This window comes from Argiope bruennichi, chromosome X2 (assembly GCF_947563725.1).
Source record: "Argiope bruennichi chromosome X2, qqArgBrue1.1, whole genome shotgun sequence".
Classification (NCBI taxonomy): domain Eukaryota; kingdom Metazoa; phylum Arthropoda; class Arachnida; order Araneae; family Araneidae; genus Argiope; species Argiope bruennichi.
In genome coordinates, this window is record NC_079163.1 from 45,466,717 (window position 1) to 45,490,181 (window position 23,465).

The 23,465-nt window shown below is 27.7% G+C and overlaps 1 protein-coding gene across 2 annotated transcripts; it reads left to right on the plus strand.

Annotated features, from left to right (window-relative positions):
• The first annotated feature begins 1,777 nt into the window (after positions 1-1,777).
• LOC129960457 (protein ABHD11-like) lies at positions 1,778-21,570 on the plus strand. 2 transcript variants are annotated; one of them, XM_056073905.1, is made up of 7 exons: positions 1,778-1,874; positions 3,932-4,014; positions 7,530-7,695; positions 9,777-9,953; positions 11,628-11,813; positions 12,389-12,582; positions 21,350-21,570. In XM_056073905.1, exons 2-7 carry the CDS (start codon positions 3,938-3,940, stop codon positions 21,480-21,482), a joined length of 933 nt encoding a protein of 310 aa, XP_055929880.1. In that variant the 5' UTR covers positions 1,778-1,874; positions 3,932-3,937; the 3' UTR covers positions 21,483-21,570. The 2 variants fall into 2 exon arrangements, with proteins under 2 accessions (XP_055929880.1, XP_055929881.1); XM_056073906.1 differs by lacking the exons at positions 1,778-1,874; positions 3,932-4,014 and adding an exon at positions 4,532-4,652.
• The last annotated feature ends 1,895 nt before the right edge of the window (positions 21,571-23,465 follow it).

A 23,465-nucleotide genomic window follows, 5' to 3' on the forward strand; every position in this document is an offset into this window, starting at 1 on the left:
GTAGAATGAGAGATAAGAATATTTAAAATGGAAGAATTTTAGGTACAAACCTGAGGAAAATCGCTCAAAAAATATGCGAATTGCTTTGTAATTAGGTCATCTAATGGAAAATTTTACAGAAATACCGGCAATTCTCATTTAACTATACATCATCTATTCTTGTTATTATTATTTCGCATTATACTGTCAAAATTAATTATAGTGCCGATAAAAAATATTTACGAAGAACTATAAATTGTTATTCTCTCAATAATTCTAGCGCATAATCCATATTGTCTTTGGGAGGAGGTTTTCATTTTTAAATACAATTTATTGCTTGATAAAATTATTTTTAAATTTTTACGTAATTATTTACGTATGAGCATTTAAAATGTTATTTTTTTATCAACATTATTAAGTGGATAAAAAGATATTATTAATATCAATATCTAACTAATCTATACATTGTCGAGGATTTTGTTTTGTGGTAGATTGTTTTTCCCCTCCTATAACTCCAACCTGCCGCTCTTATCTTCATACATATTTATCTCTATTATTCTAAGAGATTGAGGGCATGTCAAAATCACATGATAAAATTAACAAGTGGATTTGAAATCTCCACGGTTTATGTAAAAACCCTTCATAATAGAATTATTGTATGTAATGCTCGTGGCGTCCTCTATTGGTTTACTTTTGAAATTCAAATTAGTTGCATTAGAAAATATCTTGTATCGAAAATAAATTAATAAGAATTTCAACCGCCTGTGGTGATTTGCTTCTTTTGCAATATTATTCTTAAAACATACATTCTTTAATAGTTTCTTCTTAAATTAAGAAACTTTCACAAAAGTCTAAAAAGTTATTTTATTTATTTATTTATATATTCGTAATCATTTTGAAAATGTTCTCCAGACGAATATATATATATATATATATATATATATATATATTTGAGAAACGGCAGCAAATATTTTGATCCCCTAAAGTCAATAAATTTTAAATTATAAAACTGCAATAAGAAGCCATTTTATTAAAATAAAGGGATAAAGCTATCATTTGTTAGTGCAATATGTGGAAAACATGCCTATTTAACCCAAGGATATTAGGCAAAGAAATATTGACCGATTTTCTTTATATTACTATCTTAAAAATGTTGCAACGATGTTTGGGATATGCAACAATAGTTTTACAAGGAGGCACTTTGACTCTAACTAGTGCCATAGATTTAAAAGCATATAACTGTAATATGAATTTTTGCTTTCACTATTAAGACGGCTTTTATCTTTGTACAGCTAAAATTATAAACTGAAAATGCTTTTCGAAAACAAATAGATCTTATATATATATTTTTTTTAAAATTAAAGAATTATTATATTATGTTTTTAAACAGAAAATTTAAAAAAAAAATAAAGGGTAGTTACTTTTTAATTAAAAATAAGCATGAAATATTTTCAAAACATTGAAACATTTATTGACTTTTAACAAATATATATACGTATTTTTTTTAATGTGATGCTGAAAACAGTAGGCATAAATTTATAACATTCTGTTTATAAATTTATGCATACTGTTTTATGTATGAAGGACATTATAAATTTAAACAGTATTTTTCGCGGACGCAGAGTAGTCAGCATTTTTATTAGATAAAATATGCCATTAGAAATCAGAAATCTCTAGAGTTTTCCAATCAAGAATTAAAAATCATAAGCTTCTTTTTATCAAACAGAAAAATTGTTCTTATTATCTGTGTGATAAGAAGAAGAATTCATATATAAGTGTCAACAATTTTTCCATCTATGCACTGAGAATCGGCATATTGAAAGTTTCCTTTATATATTGTGTAGATAATTTGTCTTTCCGATTCATTGTAACAGAAACAGATACTGACACAAAAGGTAAGTAATTTAATCTCTAACTGATTTTCCAAAATTGAATACATTTTAAGAATATTATATAAAAATAGCTATCTTAATAGCGCAATGATGATGTACAAAAATTGGTTTATGGTCTAATATTTACAATATTATAAATCATCGTAATAGTTGCTATAAAATAATTTGCTCTCGTTGGAATAATTTATAATAGATAATAATAATGTAGATAGAATTATTTGCTTACATAATCCACATATGGTTTTTTAAACGATATAAACTGTGACGAAGAATATTTTTAACATTACATTTCGCAGACATGCATAAACACGCCTTTTGTATATCAATTATTTTTAAAAAATTGACTAATTTGTTAGTAAAAATTATAAAATTAATTTTATATTAAGTTCTAATAGAAGTAGGTAAGTATGATTAAAAGATTACAGTTTTAATAAATTAACTAATGCTACACTTAAAAGTTAATTTTAATATTATTTTCGTAGCACTTCTTAAATTCATTTACAATACTGAAATTTGAAAAATAAAAGAAATCGTCGGTTAAAAGAATTTTCTTTGGTAACTTGATAAAAATAATAAAATTGTTTTTCTGTTTGGTTAATTATTATTGAGATGTATTTACGAAACGAAAGTCGAAAAAGTTCATATTAAATATTAAAAAAATATTTATACTTAAATATTAAAATATTATTTAAATATTAAATTGTAAATAAAACTCCATATTCCTTTTTTAAACTGTTATAGAAGATCATTAAGAACATTACAAAATTCAGATATGCTTTGTTAGCCTATTTTTATAAATTGCATACACCAATACATACACAGATAGTAATAAAAATTTACTCACTTTTAAAATCTGCTCAGTGAAATAAATGGAAAAATAATAATTCATATAGAAGATTTATTTAATTTTGAATTTTTCAGGGCAGCATTTTTCGGCTGCTGATATCTTATATTTTTGATATATACCTTTCAGGGCTAGACGCTCCTCACACTGAAAATCAATGCCACTGAAAATAAGGCAGGATATTAACTTTATTAACGAAAGTTACATCAATAAATTTTCCATTGAGTCGAAAGTCCCAACTTTGATGCAGCATGGAAGTTTGGAGCTTGGAGTACCGGCTTACATAGTTTTCTTTTCATCTGAAGAAGCTGAAAATTTCGAGCTTCGCTTCAAACTAACAATTTCATAACTTTGAAATGGAATACTCATACAATTGAATTATCTTAGGGGTAGTGAAACATATTTATTTCAAGCCATTTTTTCCCCTTTCAGTTCTTTTAGGTATTGATTTTAAAGTTAACCATATGAAAGCTTTGTGTGCTAAATATCTGTAATATGAGACATATTACTACAAATAATTCAAGCAATTAATATAAAATTATAAGATTTTAAAATATTTTTCATGAAATTAACATATTGCTCATTCTCTCATATTGCAGAAAAAAACTAAATGCTCCGAAGAGTATTTTTTTTCACTATAAACCAATATAACTATAAATTCTACACTAGGAAAACACTATAAACCAATATAACACATATGTCATTTAGATTTTACCTACTCTAATAATTATTGATTTAACCCCCTTCATTCCAAATTATTATTTGCTTATAAAAAATAAACATTGAACATTGTAAACATTGAAAAATAATTTAGAAAAACTTCATATTTAGAGTTATTCCTTTCATCCAGATCATTATATTTTCTTTCATTATTCAATTGTATCCAGATTGTTCCCATTTCGAAACACGTAATTGCAAGTGAAAGTGATGGCAATCACTTATGAATAAAAGTTATGCCGTTCATCCATTATGAATAAGAGAATTATCTATTGATTATTAATAACAGATTACTCTAATTATGCCAAAGAACATCGCCGAACTAAAAAAGGTGAATAATTTCGAGTTTTAATTTGTTAAAATTAAATGAGATGTTCACAAAAATTTTTTTTACAATTTTTTTTTTTTTCTCCTTTGTTAAGAAATATGAGAGCTTATTAGTATAGACATTTTAATGTTTGAGCTACACAGAAATACTAGATAATTAATTTTATTCTAGCTGAAAATGTTGCTGCTTTCCGTTCTGGTTTGTTTATCTTCACTCATGCAAACATCGTTATCAACTCCTGTTTCAGCTGCAAAGTAAGTTAGTCATAAAATTTTTTCTCCAAAAGTTTTTCATGTAAATTGAGTAAAGAAAAAAAATTTCGAATTAATAATAATAAAAAAATCTTTTAAAAAGAATTTTCTCCCTTATTTTTTAAAACTGTTTCTCTGTTTCTTATTTTTGCTTTTTGTTTTATTATTGCAATTAAAGAATTTAAGACATAAACTCGTTTTTGGCGGTTTGTAAACCAAACTCATTTTCTCGATAGAAATTTATAAAAAATGGAATTTATTGCGACCAAACTCTTGATAAAAAATCAATTTAAACTCTTACAATAATATTATGTGGAAATATTATTCAGTGGAAATCGTTAGGTTTATCATTATGCATATCAAACATAGACGGAAACAATATTTTAGATTCAGCTTACCTAAATGAAGGAGAGTTTATGGAGTTAGAGGAAGATTTAGAAAAAATAATATGTTATCGTTGGAATGGAATAAATCATCCTTTTAAAAGTACATATTTCCGTATATGTAGAAAGCAGCCAAGGTCACAAGTAAAGAATTCAACTTCTGCGTTTAGTAATAGTCGTACTGACATTTTAACTGTAGGGATTTTTTGTAGATTTTGTATTTCGACTGAAGATGGCATTTTTGCAGAAAATTTGTATGTAAGTTGAAGTTTTCTTATGTCAAAGTTTGATACTAGCTATAGGTAAAAAATAAATGAAATAAAAATCGTTTTTAAAACCAAATTATTAATAGCTTACTTATAATATTAGATTTATTGTTTCAATTATTTTCCATTTTCTAGTCTAAAGCTTATAATTCCTTATTATAATCAATACTTTTCTTAAATTCACTGCTAGATGGCATTCGACAAGGCAACTCAAATTTTATAAATAGATTAAATGATATATAAGTTTGAAAATAGTAAAATAATATACTACCACCAAAAACACAAAGGTTACAAAATTTTAAAATCTATCATGTCAGATAGGGAGTAGAAAAATTTGTTAAATAATGCATTCCTTACAAACATGAAACAAGCCAAGTTAAATGAAGGCGTGTTAAAAGTAACTGACTGCTCAATAGCACTTTCAGCAAATAAGACACAATTTAGAAAAATCTGTTATGGACTTACAAAGATAAAGGTAAAGAAAGTTTTTGTTTCACTTTTAAAAGCAAAAATTTAATTTTATTCAAACGGTTTTTAAAAACAAAAAATTTTATAAGCGTTCTTAATTTTTTTTAAATTTTAATAATTTTTTACTTTTTAATCGTTAAGTTATATTTCATTTTTATGAACATTAAATAATCTTTAAAATTTTAACTTATATTTACAACAAAATGTTGCCACTATATGGAAACGAAATTCAATTAAACCAATCGATATTTGATAAATGATTTCTGAAACTATTAAAATAGCATGCTGCAATGATAATATATTCGGAAAATATTTTGTTATACCATTGAATTTTAAAATATTGCTATTGAATATTGCCATCTATTTGAATGCTACTTTAATAAAACTTTGACTGTGAAATCTTTCAATAATCTTAAAAAAATATCATCATTATAGATTTTGCATATTTTTTAAAATAAATACGGCTAGATTAATTATTGCTTTGATATAAAACTTTTTATTCTTAAACATTGATTTAACCTATCAATTTCTATTCATGTATATAATTTATTTTAATCTGTGCTAAAAGAAAAATTACTAATGAATTATTCTTAAAATTCAAAATTCCTGTTTCATCTCATGACTCACGCCTGTGATTCGGACACTCAATCAAATCACATTACCCCTTCTCTATTATCTTTTAGCTATACTTGAGAGCGGATCATGAAATTAGATAATAGAAGTAAATGATAAGCGTGTGTCAGATGGCATTAACAGCAGCCAACATCCAAGTATTCTTAGTTTCCTTTAAATTGGAAGTATTGTACATCTGATTTGGTCAAAAGTACGGCACATCATGGTTAAAATCACAACATGGTCCAGTTTTACAATTAAAATTCTCTAACTTATTTTCGATTAAGGAAAGAAAGAATAGAGTGTACATTTAATAAAATTATTAGTCTGTTTACTATATGCCTATACTAATATAATATTCAATGGTATTAAGAAAGGTTATGAGGCAAAATAATGCTTGTATTTCTGACTTTTTGGAGGTGAAATCAGATAAATTGTTTAATTCAGCAATTAATTAGTTAATTAATCTTTTTCAAACAGCAAGCTAAATTAAGCAGCTAGTGAATGATCTTTATACTAAATACACTTGTTGTCACTAGTTGTCAGCACAAACAGAAATGGTCAAAAGTACAATATGTAAAAGTTAGAAACATTCTTCCCTGTAATCATTTTCTTTTCAATAGCATCCGACTTCGTTATAAGTTATGAATATACTCTTGTTCTCACTAAAATAATAATAAAAAAAATCAAGACAAAAAAATATTTCTTTAATGGTTTCATATTTCACTTAAACTATATTAATTTATCCCCAAAAAGAATGGTCAATATCTAGTTTCTGCATTTATCTTTTTTCTAGAACTATCATCATTTCCTAGGCACATCCTATTAATGAATATTTCAAAAAAAAAATTAATTAATGTTTTCAAATTAAATTTTTCACTGCGCGGTTTTTTTTTTGTTTTTTTTTGACAAAAAGGCTAAGCGCAAGTATGTCTTGATAAAAAGATGATAATATCAGTGATGGTTATAAATATATACGGATGCCGATAGACTTTAGGATCATTTGAGGCACTAATACAAATCAGCTTATACATGATGCCAATTTTTTTATCACTAGCCTGTTAATTTTGCCTTCATGTCAATTTTTCCCATTAGTGATGTAAGAACAATTTAAATAAAGGAATACAAAATGGTTTATGAACAAGATTTATCAAGCTGTGTTTACGTAATGTTATACAACACATGATCAAAATTGTTACATTCTGCAGAAATATAAGATTCGCAACAGCGTAGAGGCATTACAGGTATTTCATTGACATGAATTGCTGCTTCAATCATTCTTGCAGAAGGATCCACATCTGTATTTATGTTGATCTGGTACACAATACATGAAAGATCCCCACAGGAGAAGCTCAGTGTGTATGTGGATGGAGAGTGGCAAGACCAGGTGATCTTTTCACCCATGTTAATCATTCGTGTTGAAAACAAGGAAATAGAGTTCATGGTATGGCATATGTCCTTTAGGTCTCCTTGCGTGGTATGACCTCACAGCTGCCTGTCAATTGCTTTCAAGCACCACATACATGAAATGATCAGTCGATACGCCTATAAAAATTCATCTGACTATTGCTCCATCTATGTTTGGGGTATTGACTCATACTATCGTAATCACCTTTTTAGGCCAAACAGAGCCTACTATCGCGCACGCATAACTTTCTTGCCGTTCGTTCCTGCATAAAACTGATTTGTGTCGATACGATAAGTTTCTCGGAACACTATAAATTCGACCAATATAAAAGCATCTATAGTTAAGTTTAAAATTCAAATGAATGGTTAATATTTTTTCCAGGCCCCAACCCGTGGAACTGAAATATTCTTGTATGGCTGTTATTCCTGCGGACCATCAAGAAATTAGACCAGATGATGTGCCTATTATTTTGCTTCATGGTTTGAGCGGAAACAAAGAATCCTGGCACGGTTTTTTCGAAGTTTTAGCTCTAGACACTAAAAAGAAAGTGAGTAGCTAAGTACTAATTAAATTTTAAATTCTTGCTGCATATGTATTCCTAAAATATCTGAATCCATCTAATATCAAAATTACGATAGTCATTCCGAAAGATCCGTTATTGTGTAAAACAAAATGGGGAATGATGGGAACATAGATATATATTTAAGAACGATTCATAAACATTACACTACTCTTTACCTGAGCACAATAAGGCATTTATCTTATCGAGAAACAAGGCTTGTATGTCATCTAGATTGCCGCCCTAGGTTAGCTAGGATATAATGGCATTTTTCACTCCCTTATTGCCATCTAATAAACTCTAGCCACTCAAGAATTGCTATAAGTGCAGAAATAGGCGAAAGTTAGTAGGGACCCAGATCTGGGTTATACAGTGAATGATTTATTTGCTCCCTATTGAAGGACTCGATGAGTTACTGAGTGACAAAAGTGGAATGTGGGCTAGTATTGCCCTGCAATAATATCCTCACTAAATAAGTTTCATCTTATTTTGAAATGCACTTTTGAAGTTTTGCAATACTGCACCGTAAGCACCGGTATAGATGGTTTTGACATTTGATTTTGTATTGGCTTACGCCACAGGCAACGTTTTTTTATGATGTTGGCATACAAAAGCTTGTTTATCGATACGACAAATGTTTTTATGTTCTGGGTAATAACCTCGAAACTAGTGTAATATTTGTAGACCGTTATTAGATACGTATTTTTGTTGACATGTGTCACCCCTTTTCTTTTACACAGTAACGGAACATTATTTCCTAACAACCTTCGTACTTAGGAGTATACAGTCAGGAAAAATGGTTACAATTAGAAACAAATTACATAATTAACTAATTTCCTCTAGATTAATGCCCTAACAACCTTCGTACTTAGGAGTATACAGTCAGGAAAAATGGTTACAATTAGAAACAAATTACATAATTAACTAATTTCCTCTATATTAATGCCCTAACAACCTTCGTACTTAGGAGTATACAGTCAGGAAAAATGGTTACAATTAGAAACAAATTACATAATTAACTAATTTCCTCTAGATTAATGGTAGATATTTCAGTTATTACAAAAATGAAAACGTTGGAAAGAGATAATAGTTGGAAAAAGAATTTAAAATAAAGGTTAGAATCAGCATAAATACTTTGTTATTTTTCTTTGGTATTTTAAGTAATATTCACATTGCTATTAAATTTTAATATATTATTATACCAGGTGTTCCAAAAACATTAACCTCAGCTTTTATTCTTTAAGCATTGGTTATAGACGTATATTACTTAAGCGATGCTATTCAATGGCAGAGTACAAACGACTTTCTCAACTAATGATGTGCTTGTGATAATGTGATGCCCAATCGGAGGCAGATCTTTGCATATGTAAGCATTTCTAAGCTGTTTTAATTTTCATTTTGGTTGTGTCAGATCTAAGTTTTATTCTATAATTTACCATATAAGTTTTTAAGGTATTTTTCACTATTCATTGAAAATTTGTAAATAAAAGTAAAGAAACGAGACATATTTTATTTACTTATGCTGCATTTCTGCGTCAAGCAATTTGCACTCTAGCTGTAAATATTTGGATTTTATTTTATTATTAACCCCTCACCATCTTAGTTCAAACGCATCTCTGAGACATTTTATGATATAATGGTAAAATTTTTTACATCATCTCATTTTTGCTTGAGACACATTTTACGTAGTGAAATTTTTTTTATAAAGGAGTCGTATAAAAATTTAAATTTTATTTTTATTCAATTTTAATCGATTCATAAAAATATGTACCTTTTTTACTTAACTTCGCAATGTATAATACATGTCTACACTTAAGATTTAAAGAATGAAAGCCAATGTCAATGTTGTGGAAACACCCTGTTTACTTTGAAGTTTTCCCTTTTAATATATTTCATACATTCAAATAAAAATAATTTCTATCAAATAAAAATAACTGAAGCATATAGTTAAAAAAAGTTCAAATAAAGCTTAACGATAAAGGTTTTTCCTTCTTTTTCCTTTATATTTAGAAGCAAATTAATGAAAAATTAATTTTTTTTTTTTAAATTTTTGTCTATTTCGATTTTAGGTTTGCATTGCAGATTTACGAAATCATGGTGAGAGCCCTTGGAATAGCGACGAGTATGATGTTGAGGCCATGACTGAAGACGTAAAACATTTGATAGATCGACTCAAAGCTCAAAAAGCAATTGTACTTGGTCACAGTATGGGAGGAAAAGTAGCTGTTCACTTAGCATTAACTTACGTAAGTTAAATGATCTTAGGAATTAAGAAACAAGCGTCGAAAGAAAATCTTGTTTCATCATACGTGTTTCCAAACAAATGCACTTTGCCATCGCAAATTATCGAAGTGTAATAAGTAATTAGTGCCTAAGTTATTTATTTGAACTTTCATATATTTAAAGGAATAACTGAATCGAAGGTAGAAATAAGGCTGGGAGTGTAGACTACGAAAAAATTCTTAATAGTCTTCAGAATCTATATTATTTGAATAAACCAATGGGGAATGAGCATGTTCTTGCAATTATAATATAAAAAAAGAAAATAACAATAATAATACAAAATAATAATAATATAAAATAATAATACAAAATAATAATAATATAAAATAATAATAATAATAATAATATAAAATAAGAATAATAATAATAATATAAAATAATAATAAGAATAATAATAATAATATAAAATAATAATAAGAATAATAATAATAATATAAAATAATAATAATAATAATAATAATAATAAAGATATTAAAAATATAAATAAGAAAATCGTGTATGGTGGTGTTTTTAAATTTACATATATTATACCAATAAAGAAAAAATTACACTGATAAAGAAATGTTTTTGGTTTATCAAAGTAAGACGGAACATTTAGGAAAATCCTGAGGTAATAATTTGAAGTAGAAGCTATATATGATAGCAGTTTTTCTTCTTTCCTTATTTTAAATATCCTTATCTATAATATTATATTTATGGATCTCATATAGTTTTTAAAAGCATTGTAAGGAACAAGTTTAGGTCTATAGACCGAAATATTTTCTGACTCTCATAGAGTATTGTTGTTTAGAAAGTCAGCGTTTTGCTCTTATTTTATGAAATGCTAAAACGTAATTTAAAATAAATTTTATAATCGTATAGTATTGCTATTATTCATGAATTTGCAATCCATAAACAAATCATTCAGAAATCACAATGAACAAATAAATTTTTAAGCACTGTCAATATTATTAAGAACGAAGCACATTCTTTTAAATTTCTTTCACAATAATTGCAAAGTCAAAAATATAAATTTTAAATTAAAATAAAATTAATTAAAATGAAATCTACGATCGCAAATTTCAAATCATGTGAGAACATTATTATTTTTCAAGTCATTATTTATCTGAATTAATTTGAATCATTAACCAGTTTAAACCGGTTTGAAACAATCACGAGACTTCTCTATCGGTCTCTATCCCCCCCCTCTCTTTATATATATATATATATATAATGGTAATTTTTTTAAACTTCCATTTTTACTCTTTCTAGCTAGCAAATAAAGTTTTGGAGTACGACCGATTTTGAGATGAAATAACAGCTATGATGTCATAGTTCTACGTCAGCCTTTTAAAAACGCATCTGATGTCAAAGAAGCATACGTAATAATAAAGCAATACTGGTAAAAGCAGGTAAAAAAATATATGCGATTAAAAGATGATGATGAAAATTGCCATTTAAGCTTTATTCATTAAGCTTTATTCATCACGCGATTTCAATATTCATTGCCTACGCTATTTCGAGCTTCAATACCCCCCTAACCAAAACAACATCATGTTCTCACATGATAACAATTATTACCAGGTGATGTATTTCCCTCCCTCTCACCCACGTTTTAGCTTTAAGTTTGTAGTAATGTTTGAATGCTCTATAAACAGCCAGAAAGAGTCGAGAAAATTATTGTGGAAGACATGAGAGCAAATGGTATTTCTTCTGAAGGTCTGCAAGAGGTACAATTTTATAGTAAAGTGATGAAAGACCTAGAAAAAGACATACCTCAAGGAGTCTCGGAGATAGAAGCAAAAAAAGCGTTCTTAAAAATCTTAAATGAACGCCTGGAAAAGGTAAAATGAATTTTTTTTTTTTTTTTTTTTTTTTTTTTTTTCATATTTACTCTAGAAAAGATTTCGTAAAACTTAATTATATTCTTGTTATTACCCATGTCGTAATGGGTCTTATAAAGAAAAAATTAATTCATTAATTGATTAATGAAATTATTGAACCACTCATTAACCATATACTAATTTTAAATAATTAACTGATATATTTATTGATTATTTTAAATGAATAATTAATTACAATAATAATATTTTAATTATTTAAAATTAAAATATTACTTTTGATATTTAATAATATTTCAATTACTTAAAATTGAAATGTTTTTCTGATTTTCAAATATGCAGCGCTTGTTAAAAAGTTTTAAAAAATAAAGTGTAGGATTAGATGCGATGCTATAATTATATTATAAAGAATATGAAATAGTTTTATGAAAATATAATTAATTTAGCTCAGCACTGCCAAAAGAACACATGATTCAAAATTTTAAGCGCTGATTTGGTGTTACATACACTTTAGTCGCAAAAATCAATATGATTGTGAGTATTACGAATGCGCCAAGAATAATTTATTTTTCTTACAGGTAGATTTGTCTTTCAAAATGGATGACCTTAGAGTTATACCAATCAAGTGTTCCGATGGAAAATGCAAATGGAGGTTTAATTCTATATTACTGGACGCACTTTTGAGTAATCCTGATGAATTATTGAACGAAAGTTCTGGTCGTTTTGATGGACCAGCACTTTTTATTTACGGTGGTAAATCCAATTTTAAAGTGTAAGTATATTTTTCAAAGTCAAACAATCATTTTTATCAAAAAACGTAACTAAATTAACAAGGACTTGAATGAATGTTGATTATACATATGCGATTCTTGATGAAGAATTCGTCTGACAAGACCAAAAATTACTAACGCTTCAGAGTTAAAACTAATTTATTCCTCATATATTCCAAGTCCCCTCATTATTCCATATATTCCCAACATTCACCTATGCCTCAATCGGAGACTTTTATCCTCCAACTGATTGTATAGGTTTGGTAAATAGATTCTGGGTTTAAACATTTTCTGCTTCTTCTCACTTTATCTTCACTGTTGTGTCAAAATGTGGTACGTAAAAATTACATATCAGATACGATATTTTGATATAATAATGAAGCCGCTTGCGGCAACGACATTTTTTATACGTAACTTGAGATCTACCAGCTGTTCTCATGCAATTTTTTGAGAGCAGATGTGATTTACCTATACAAGGGCTATGTATCAATAAAACTCATATCGCCAATTTGACGTACAACATTTTGATATAAAAGGTACGATATACAACTTTTAAAAAGTGAAAATTCTAGCATATATAAGACTTAGACCTTTCTCATCAGAAATAGCGTTTGGAACAGTGATATAATGTAGTCAGGGAGACATGAAACACACTCGCCATTCTCTAAAAATCAATGTGATTCATGTCTCCCTGGTAATATAAGTAAAATAAAATAATGAATGAAAAGTTATGGTTTATCAAATGCTCAACCTTTCTTACTTCTCTTAAAACAAGGAAGGAAATGCACAATTTCCGCATAACGGAAAGTTTGATTTCTGTAAAATTATAAATGTCAAAAATTACTGCAGAATTTAGCTAACCCGTAAAAATGATAAATTAGATATTTATATTATTGCCCTCAAAATTCAAAATAGCTGTCAATGTTATTAACATATTAATGGAATAATTCCTAAATTTTAAACTGAAAGAGTTAATTTTTAATATTGCTGAAACTGTTTGATTAGCTTAGGTAAATTTATTATTTATAAAAATATTACTATTAATTATTTGTTTTTTATTTCATCATTAGCACTTTTTCGTAATACTCAAATCAAAGAATTGCCTTGAAATGATAACAGTAAACAATGTTTTTAATCTAATAATTAAACTTTTCACTTTTTAAAATTATTTAATTTTGCAAAATTTTAAGATTGTTCATATATAAAATACAGAGGCGGCGGCAGCAGCAATTTTCTGATGGGGGGGGACAAGATATATCCAACAGGGGGGCAAGTAACATTTCTCAAATTTAGCTTCTAGATATCACATAATAATCAATTTTGCATTTTAAATTAATTAGCTTATATAATTAATAAAAACTAATTATAATAAGTAATAATTATAATATCTGCTGATTTATTACATGCAATTTCTTTATGTAGCTTTTTTTTAATTTTTTGGTGCAAATTTCGTTATTTTTTTTTTTTTTTTAATATTTGATGTTTACTGGCTATAATAGCCAGAGAGTTCAGATGATCTTGATTTCTTGATGCAAAGCTCTACAATTATCAATTCAGAAAAGATTAAAAATAAAGTAGAATAATTAAAATCAAATACTCAAATTACCAAACAAAAACTAATAAAAAGCGTCAACAAATTTTTGATCATAGGTTTAATACTGAAACATTTGTAAGATATATTTATAAATAAAGCAAAAGGCAGATATTCCAAGAGAAGGAATTTAAAGTAAGTTAATAAGGCTCTCATCTGCAAGGTTTTAAATAATATAACTGAAAAACATGGCATTTCAATTTATGGTTATTATTTACATATTAACGATCTATTCTGTTTCTTTTACTTTCTCTTTTTTAAAAAAAATCATTTTTAAAAGATTCATTAGAATTTAATATGTTAGAAAGTGGAAGAACCGACGAAAATCAAATACATTATGTTAAAATGATATATATATATATATATATATATATATATATATATATATATATATATATATATATATATATATATATATATATATATATATATATAAATTCAACCCAATTATTTTTAAGGCTTTCAAATACAACAAATTTTATTTTTTATTTTAATAGGATTTATATTTGCAGAACTTTTTTTAGATATATTTAAAAGATATCATGTTTCTATAAATTAATAATTAATGCAAGATTAAAGTCAAATAATAAGTATTGTATTACTCACCTCACACAAAGCAGGTTTAGTTCTATACAAGTTATAGTATTTTTAGTTCAGTCTTGTAGCTGCTTCGATTGAAAGTAACTGTTTTGAAGAGCATTGTCTTGAACCCTTGGTAACAGCGTGAGGTATTTAGCCAATCGGAGCTGAGGGGATTGAGTGATTTTACAACTTTCCTCGGCCATACTAAAAAAGTGAATATGCCTGACCTAGCCCCTATCCAAATTTTCGGCCAACCCGTCCCCTTTGTAAATGAATACAAATACTTAGGGTTAATTTTAGACGCAAAATTAAGCTTTAATAGTCATATTAAAGCAGCCCTCACCAAAGCTACTAGAATGAGTGTTAAACTCAACAGCTTAATTTCTCCTAGGAGCAAGCTATCGATTAGGCTCAAGCTTCTGCTCTACAAAGCTATTTTAAGACCAATACTGATGTACGGCTCCCAAATATGGGGGGCGACATCAGCCACAAACATTAAGAGGTTGCAAGTTTTTCAAAATAGGCACCTGATGAAGATTGTTAACGCCCCCTGGTATATCAGGAGAAAGATCTTACATGACGATCTCAAAATTGAACCTGTTTCGGAATTTATTAGAAGAACATCAATAAATTTCTTCGAAAAACTGCCCCAGATTCGTAACAAGTTACTTAATCTACCTACATATGATCCTGCAGTACCCAGCTCTAGGAAAAGACTTAGAGCTGCAATAGACAATGTCTATATCAATTTCCCCTCAGTTAAAAAACTGAGAATTAATTAACTCTGTTACCAATCTGGTGGATTAAATTTATCAAAATTATTTGTTTTGACCTCGGATAGCTACGATGAGCTACACGCGTGAAATTCCTTGAAATTTTTTCCTTCAGAAAGTTTATTCCCAAAAAAGCCCCAATAGTTATGGCACGTGCAACGTAATTCCACTAAAGTTCTATTTTACCCCATAAATAATATAAATATTATTTTTAAATTAATTAATTGTATCAAAAATAATAATAATATGAATTAAATACCAAATTTCATGACGTTAGAGCTTTATTGCGCTCGTCCAAACTAGTTCAATTAAATTTAACTTTTCCCTAAACTAACAAATTAAAGTATCTATTCCAAATTATGAAGTGGAGGTGCTCGTGACCACTTTGTCACATCGCGGAACTCCGAAACATCACGACGTTGCCGTTGCCGTCGGCCATAAATTTATGGGGGTCAGTCTATTTTAGCCCCCTTTTTAACAGATGTGGGGTATTATCAAGTTACAAGAGCCTGGTAAATGTTTCCAGTGTGTACAAATAAGAAATTGCTCTATTTGCCTTTTGGGAGTGTACACGCTCCTTGTCAATGCTTCAGAACAAAGTTCTTAAGAACTTATTCTAGAAAGGCGCACGTTTTATTGAGGAGGAAGGAAACTCAGTAAACTATATTTTTTATGTTTATATTTTTCTAACGTTAAATATATACATTAAAGAATATGGACATATCTGAATTACAGAAGTGTATATATTTTTCTAACGTTGAGATACAAAAAAAAAAAAAAAAAAAAAAAAAAAAAAATGTCACGGAATCATTAAAAAATATATGTAGTTCTTCAAAAAGATATTTTATCTTCTTTTTTTAAAGTAGCAATTCTTATGAATCACGCAGAATGCTTTTTAGAATTCTGATACTGAGGAAAATCAAAATTGCATATTTTTCAAAAGAAAGAAAATAAAGGAGCTCCCGAATTTTTTTTCCAGGAACGAATAATTCGTGTTCTTGTTATAAAAATAAGACAGTTCTTAAATTTCATGAAAGAACTTATGATCTGAATTATGTAATTATTGAAATGTTTATATAACTTGTATCGATATATAACGCTTATATTTAAAAGAGCTAATACATTAAAATTTAAGAATGAAAATGTTTCTTTGTTTAAATTTAATTCATCGAACTTAATTGCTTAACAAGTTCCTTCCTGAAGCTACATATGTCTTACAAGAAAAAGAAATTTCATAATTGAGATGGAAAGAATGAAAGATTCTAATTCATTTTTAAAAAATCAAGCAGAGCAAAAGATTAAAATGTGCAAGTGTTAAAGTCCAATAATTTATTTTTATACCTGTTAGTACTTGCTATTAAACTCATTTTTCAATTATTATTTACTTCTTAATTCTTTTGTTAGAAATTATGTTACATTTTTTAAAAAAAAAAAATTTCTTTTAATATATAGAGAAAATGTAAAACTGGTAAATTTTTTTAAGTCATTCGGAAATTAAAATTTTTAAAAATACATTTTTAATTTTAAAAATTGTATTTATGTGTTCTTTATTCGTCAAACTATCTTCAAAAACTCAGTAAAAAATTGCCAATATCTTGAGAGAAATCAAATTATAATCTTAATATAAATGCAGTCACTGCGGCTGTGTATATATGTTATAGATCTTAAGAACTGGTCCGAAATGAATCAAATCTTGTAAACTTATTATTTAAAAAAAGAGAGAGAGAGAGAATACTGTTAACTTTTGAAAGTATGGAAGTTAATACAATATTCAATTAGAATACATCGAAATTTTATCGTTTTTCTGCAGTAACTTCGAAGCAAACTATTCTATAAGAAATGTTTTTATATCATCTTAAAATTCTAACTTCTTCCTTTTCAATGATGCAGTTTCCTTTCCTTGTAATTTTTCTCTAATTTTCGCCAATTTTTTTTTTTTCCAAATTTAAGAATAAATTAAGTAAATGTGGACGGTTATGAAATAAGGAATTTCATCGGCATTTTTTAAAAATAATCTTGTTCAATTGACATTCTGATTTTAATTAAAAACATGAAACGCTAAAAATATTGCGTATATTATAATATTTTATAAAGAATGATTTTTTTTTTAATTTTAAAACTATTACTAACGAAGTATTTTGATTGCGAGCAACGTAGGATGTATAAACTAGTAGTTTAATAAATGAGTACAGTCAGAAAATGGGAATTAACAGAAGTCTACAGAACATTGTCAACCCCTCTACATAAAGTCAAGGACTTATATCTCTCTCCCTTTTATCCTTGAAAAGAGTGTCGGAAACGAACATCCCCTTCCATGAGACAAGTGTAACTATTTTCCAATTTACTGTTGCAATTCCCCCACCCCCTTCTTTTGTGATCGCAGGGCACGTTCTTTATCTCTTTAACATCCAAGCACTTTTCAAGCGGCACTCCCTTTAACATCCAGATATTTTAGGCGTGTCTGTGGAGGACATGGACTCTTCCAAGCTGAGGGGTAGTTATTTTCTGGGGTCCGAAGTAATAAATCTGTCATCGTTCTGCTCTGAGCAATTACCTTGCGGTTTTCCCACCACGAGTTGCTTTTCCTACCGGCCGAAGAGTTTAATTCTAATGTAATGACACTTTTTAGCGTGAAGCGTTTCGTTCATCGATTTTTTGGGGGTATTTTTTTTCATCACCAAATATTTGATATTTAGTGTATAATATAATTTAAAAAATAGTTTTTTTTAAAAAAAATTTATATTAGATTTTCAAACTATTTAAATAAAAACAGGCATTAATATCAATTTCCAAAACATCTTTATTTTTTTCATCTAATTTTCGATATACTTTTAGAATATTAATTCAAATTTTCGGCAAAATTAAATAATACGTCATATATTATAATGTAATTTCTTTTACATAGTAATATATGACATACAAAGTGCAATGAATGCAATTAGGATATTTTTTACATGATATCGATGTCAATACAATTCAGTAATATAATGTTTTAAATCTTCATTTAATACTGAAATAAAAACATACATTGAATAAAAAAAATCGTGAAAACAGCACCATTTGCAAGACATTTCGAAAATAAGGCGTTCTTTTAACATCCAGCTAAGAATTCTTTTACTTATTATCTTCAGTATTACATTTTTTAATATAAACTGTTATGCTCTTTGAATTTTTGAATATAAAATATTATTTTGAATTTTCGATCGTAATGCAAAGATATTTTTTAGACTTTTAATTAAATTTTTAAAGAAGTTTTCACATTTTCTTTATAAAAACTTACACATTCTTGTTTTTACTTAAATCAGCGAAAAAGAGTGTGAGATAAATATACATTCCAAAAAAATATTTATTTTGCAACTCATTTTTACTGATCTTTTAAAATGTTTGTCAAAGAAAGAACTACATTACGTCAAACGTTATATATCTCATCTATCAAAGAAATTCGATAAATGAGATTACATGTTTTTAAAACTTCATTTAATACTGACATACAAAAAACTGTTCAATAATATCCAGGGGAAAAAAAATTACTTAGCGAAATATATTTCGCAAATACATCCCTTCAATTTTCAGCCTGGACATTTTACTTTAGTTGACATAAATATTACTTTTTTAGTATAAACCGTCATGCTAAACTTTTGAGCTGAATTTCTGATTTTAAAATGTTATTTTAAAATATCTATAGTATGGTTAAGTTAAAATCTTATTACAATGAAATAAAATGAATTTTTGAACGAAAGTTCCATAAAGTTTCCATAAATTCACGCATGAGTGAATCACGCGTAAATTTTTAGTAAATCACTTTTTGATCATTGAAATAAAAGTTGGGACAAATATACACAAATAAAAAATCCTTATTTTTCATCTTATCCTTATTAAACTTTAAAAATGCTATTAAAACAATCGTGTGTCAATAGTAGATAATATGCTATATATTACTGATTAGCTGTTTTGTACATCAAAATAATTCAGGAAATAAACGGAATGATTTTAAAACTTCATTTTACAATGAAATAAGAAAAATAAATGAATTGTAAGAAAATGTTTTAAACGATCAGCTAAAACAACATTTTTTGGCCAACCATCATCTTCGCTTGACTGATCAGTGTCGCTTTCATCAGTAGCAGGTAAAATTGATTTAATTTCTTCATCAGTGAATTCAAGTTTACTTTCACTCATAATGAAAAAATAATAAGAGTTTGAATATAAAAAATTATTATGATAATAAAAAAAAAATAAAAAACGATTCACAATATGTAAAATAAAGAGTAGAAATCCATAATTGAATAAAAATTTGCAGAATGGCCTTTGTGCAAGGAATTCGCCATTTATACAACTTATCTCACTCTATGAAGGAGGGAAAAAAGAAAACTCCCAATCTTTTTTGGATCTTTTAATGCTATTTATTGCTATTTGCAGTTTGTACTCGGCATCAAAAATTCCGACGGTCTTGTGAAGTCAGAATAAGACGCTAGAAATATGAAACGACTTCCTTCCACAGTAACAGGTGCCCCACCCCTTTTGGGGGAAAATTGCGATGTGAATAGGCCGCAGAGTCAATGCAATAATTTGTCTTTATATTATTACAACAGTCTTGATATTGAAATGAGCTTCTGATGCTTATCCGGAAAATAAACAAAGTGCCGATATCCTTACATATCATTCATTGTTAACATAGAACTTCAGTGGAAAATTTCTTTTATAAATAGCCATAAAATCTTTCCAATTTTGAGATGACAATACGTGAATATAGAAATTTGAAACTCTTTCAAAACACAAAAAATGCCCAAACAACCTATTTCGTGAATCTATCCCCAATGGGGAAACTACTATGAAAAAGCCGCGATTGTCGGAGATAACATGGAGGTCCTGGAGTGCTTAGTACTCCCCTAAAACGCAACAGGCGCCCGAAACCGACCGACTTGGAGGTTACAGGAAAATTTCCAAAGAGCCCCAAACCGCCCGGCTGGAAGTGAGAGGTTAAATAAGGAAGAAGGGTAGAAGGAAATTGTTGAGTCTGTCAGCCAACTAAACACGAACAAGACGTCACTGATTTGCAAGCACTCACATCTGGGAACATGAAATAAGTTTTTTTAAAAATATTCTGAAATTTAAACGAATGTTGATTTTAATTAAAATATGTTCAAATAGGCTGTCCCTATAAATAGAAATGTCTTTGCACAACAACAACAACAAAATCTTGGATACCCTAAAGTACAAAGATTTTTTCTCCTGTAAGAGATGTAATGGTATAACTGGCAAGATTTACTTGAGGTGTGTCAAATGGAGATTAATTCATGAGATTTCCCATGTTAGGGCAATTTACTTGAGAAATCTTACAATTCATTCGATCTAATTAAATTAAATGAAACATTTCTTTTGCCTTAGTCTTTTCTTACACCAGTAACATTTACAACCAAAAATACTATAATCAAAAGCAATATTTTGAGAAAAGCAGAAGAAAGGGGGAAAATTCACCATCAAATATCTGCTTCAGGATTCTTTTGGGTAAATGTTTAGGAAACTATCATATAGATAAAACTGCAACAATGGTAAACATTCCATAGCCAAAATGGTTGAAATTTTCTACTCATTCTGGCCTTTTGACTTGAATTCTGATTATAATTTTGAATTTACTTATTATATCTATATTTGGAACCAGGGAATAACAGTCTTTATTGCTATACATCCCAAATTTGTCTTTCAAGTTTCTGATCTCTTTTAAGATACCTTCTCTATCTATGAAAATAAAGTGTTGTGATTTATTAACCCTATTTTGATAAATTTCGATTCATTTTTTTAAAAGATTCATTTTAATTTCAGAGGAGAAGATGAGAGCAACATTAAAAAGCTATTCCCTAATGCAAAACTTGTTGAAGTAGCAGACAGAGATCACTTGGTGCACACATCTAAGGAATTCATGAGAGAAATCGTCAAATTCATCAGCGATAAATGAAAACAAAATCTCTGTTTTTTTAATATACTATTATGAACTGTTATGAATAAAACTTGATACAATAAAAATAGCCATATCTTCATAAGTATTCGGAAAAATGTATCTATGAAGAGTAAGAATACACTATTTCCTTTTCCAGATACCTTCAGTGTTCAGAAAAAATACAAGAATAAGGGCAAAGTAAAAATCATCATGAACTTATAATTATTTCATTTACAAAGAAAAAAATTGTTAAGTTCTCAAAAAAGAAAAATATAAGTGCAAAACTACATTTTTTATGATTATGCATTACTTATATTGCTTTCTTGCTTTTGCATCACTCTCATAACAAAGTTATATTGAGTATTTAGAAAAACAACGACATTGAAACAAATAATTATAGCATGGCAATGTTAACATTTGAATAGAAACGTAGCGAGCATGGAAATATCTACTGCTAACGTAATTTAAATTTACACATTTCAAAACAAAATAAGAATGAGGCGATGGATATTAGAGTCACTGTTGACTGTTTAGGAAAACCTATGCTGAAAAGAAACAAAAATTAACCCTTTTTTACCGAACAGATTCTCTTTCAACTTATTGTCCTATTTGGAGAAATAAAGCCAGTGGCTAGATACTCGTGCAGCTTCAGTCGAATGGCATAAAAAATTAACTTAAGTGTTAAAATGTATTGAAGAGTATCCTATATTTTTGTTAGGAAACTTCATTAGAAAGGTGATTAAAAGGGTTTCTAATCAATATCATTTTAATTAATATCTCTTGAAAAATGCATTGAAGATCAATCAATCTTATCAGAGATTTGACCAATATGGATGATTGAAAAATCATGCTGTTAGGGAAGTCAACTTAAAAATTTGTCTCCAGCGATATCAATAACAATATAGTGTGAAATAGAAAATAGCTCTTAATTTCTACATTCGGGTTGTTAATAAAGTTCCTGCTACCATTATGAACTGATATTTCGAAATGTGCACAGTGGTCAAAATTCGTTTCTCCCTGGTCTTTTGGTATTTGTTGCGTAAGTGTGAAACCACCTCATTATGTTCAAAATTAATGAGGACATCCTAAACTCCTCAAAATCACACATCGGTGGATGGTAGAATATATATTTATTATTTCCGACTTTTGAAAGTCCACTAAAAAGAACATTATTATATAGTTCGAAATTGTTTTTAAGTGACCTATTCCTCTTAGGGGAATATTTTAAAAAATAATTACACTTGTCTGAAAAACAATTTATAATATTCCATTACTTTACACAAAATAAACAGTATTTTACTAGCAGTAAACGAATTTTACTGCTAGTTAAATACATTCGACTACTACTCAGAAACCATGATATTGAAACCATGTCTTTCATGTTATTTGAGATTAAAAAAGCAGGTCTAAAATCTAAATCTGCCATGTCAATATAATAAACAAAGTATACTTTAAGTTTTTTAATAATCATAAATTATAGTATTTTAATTTGGTTAATAGTACCTGCTTCGTTTACTAGTTTGAAATTTGGTCAGAAAAATGTTTATGCGTCCTGCTTGTAATATCAAATTTCTCAAGTTTATAAATATTTATAAGAATGACCAAAATATCCACAATTATATTTTTCAAAGAACCATTACAAATTTATAAAAAACTATTTTCAGCTTTTGTTTCTTACATATTAGAAAATTATGAAAAAAAAAAAAATGAAATCCTAAGCTAGTTTCAAACAAAAATAAATATTAAAAGTTAAATCTAGTCTGTGAATTGCAATTTTAGCACAAAAATCTATTCTTGAATATTTTTTCCCTTGATTTTTTTTATTATTGACAAAATAATAAAAAAGACTTATAATTTTTTTTCGAATCAATTTTTAATTCTTTATTGGTACACTAATATTTTCTTGGAAAATATTTGCATTAATACATTAAAAGTCCTCATAAAAGCATGCAAAAAAATTTAGTAAAAAAAATCTAGTAGAGCTTAATGTTTTCAAAAATT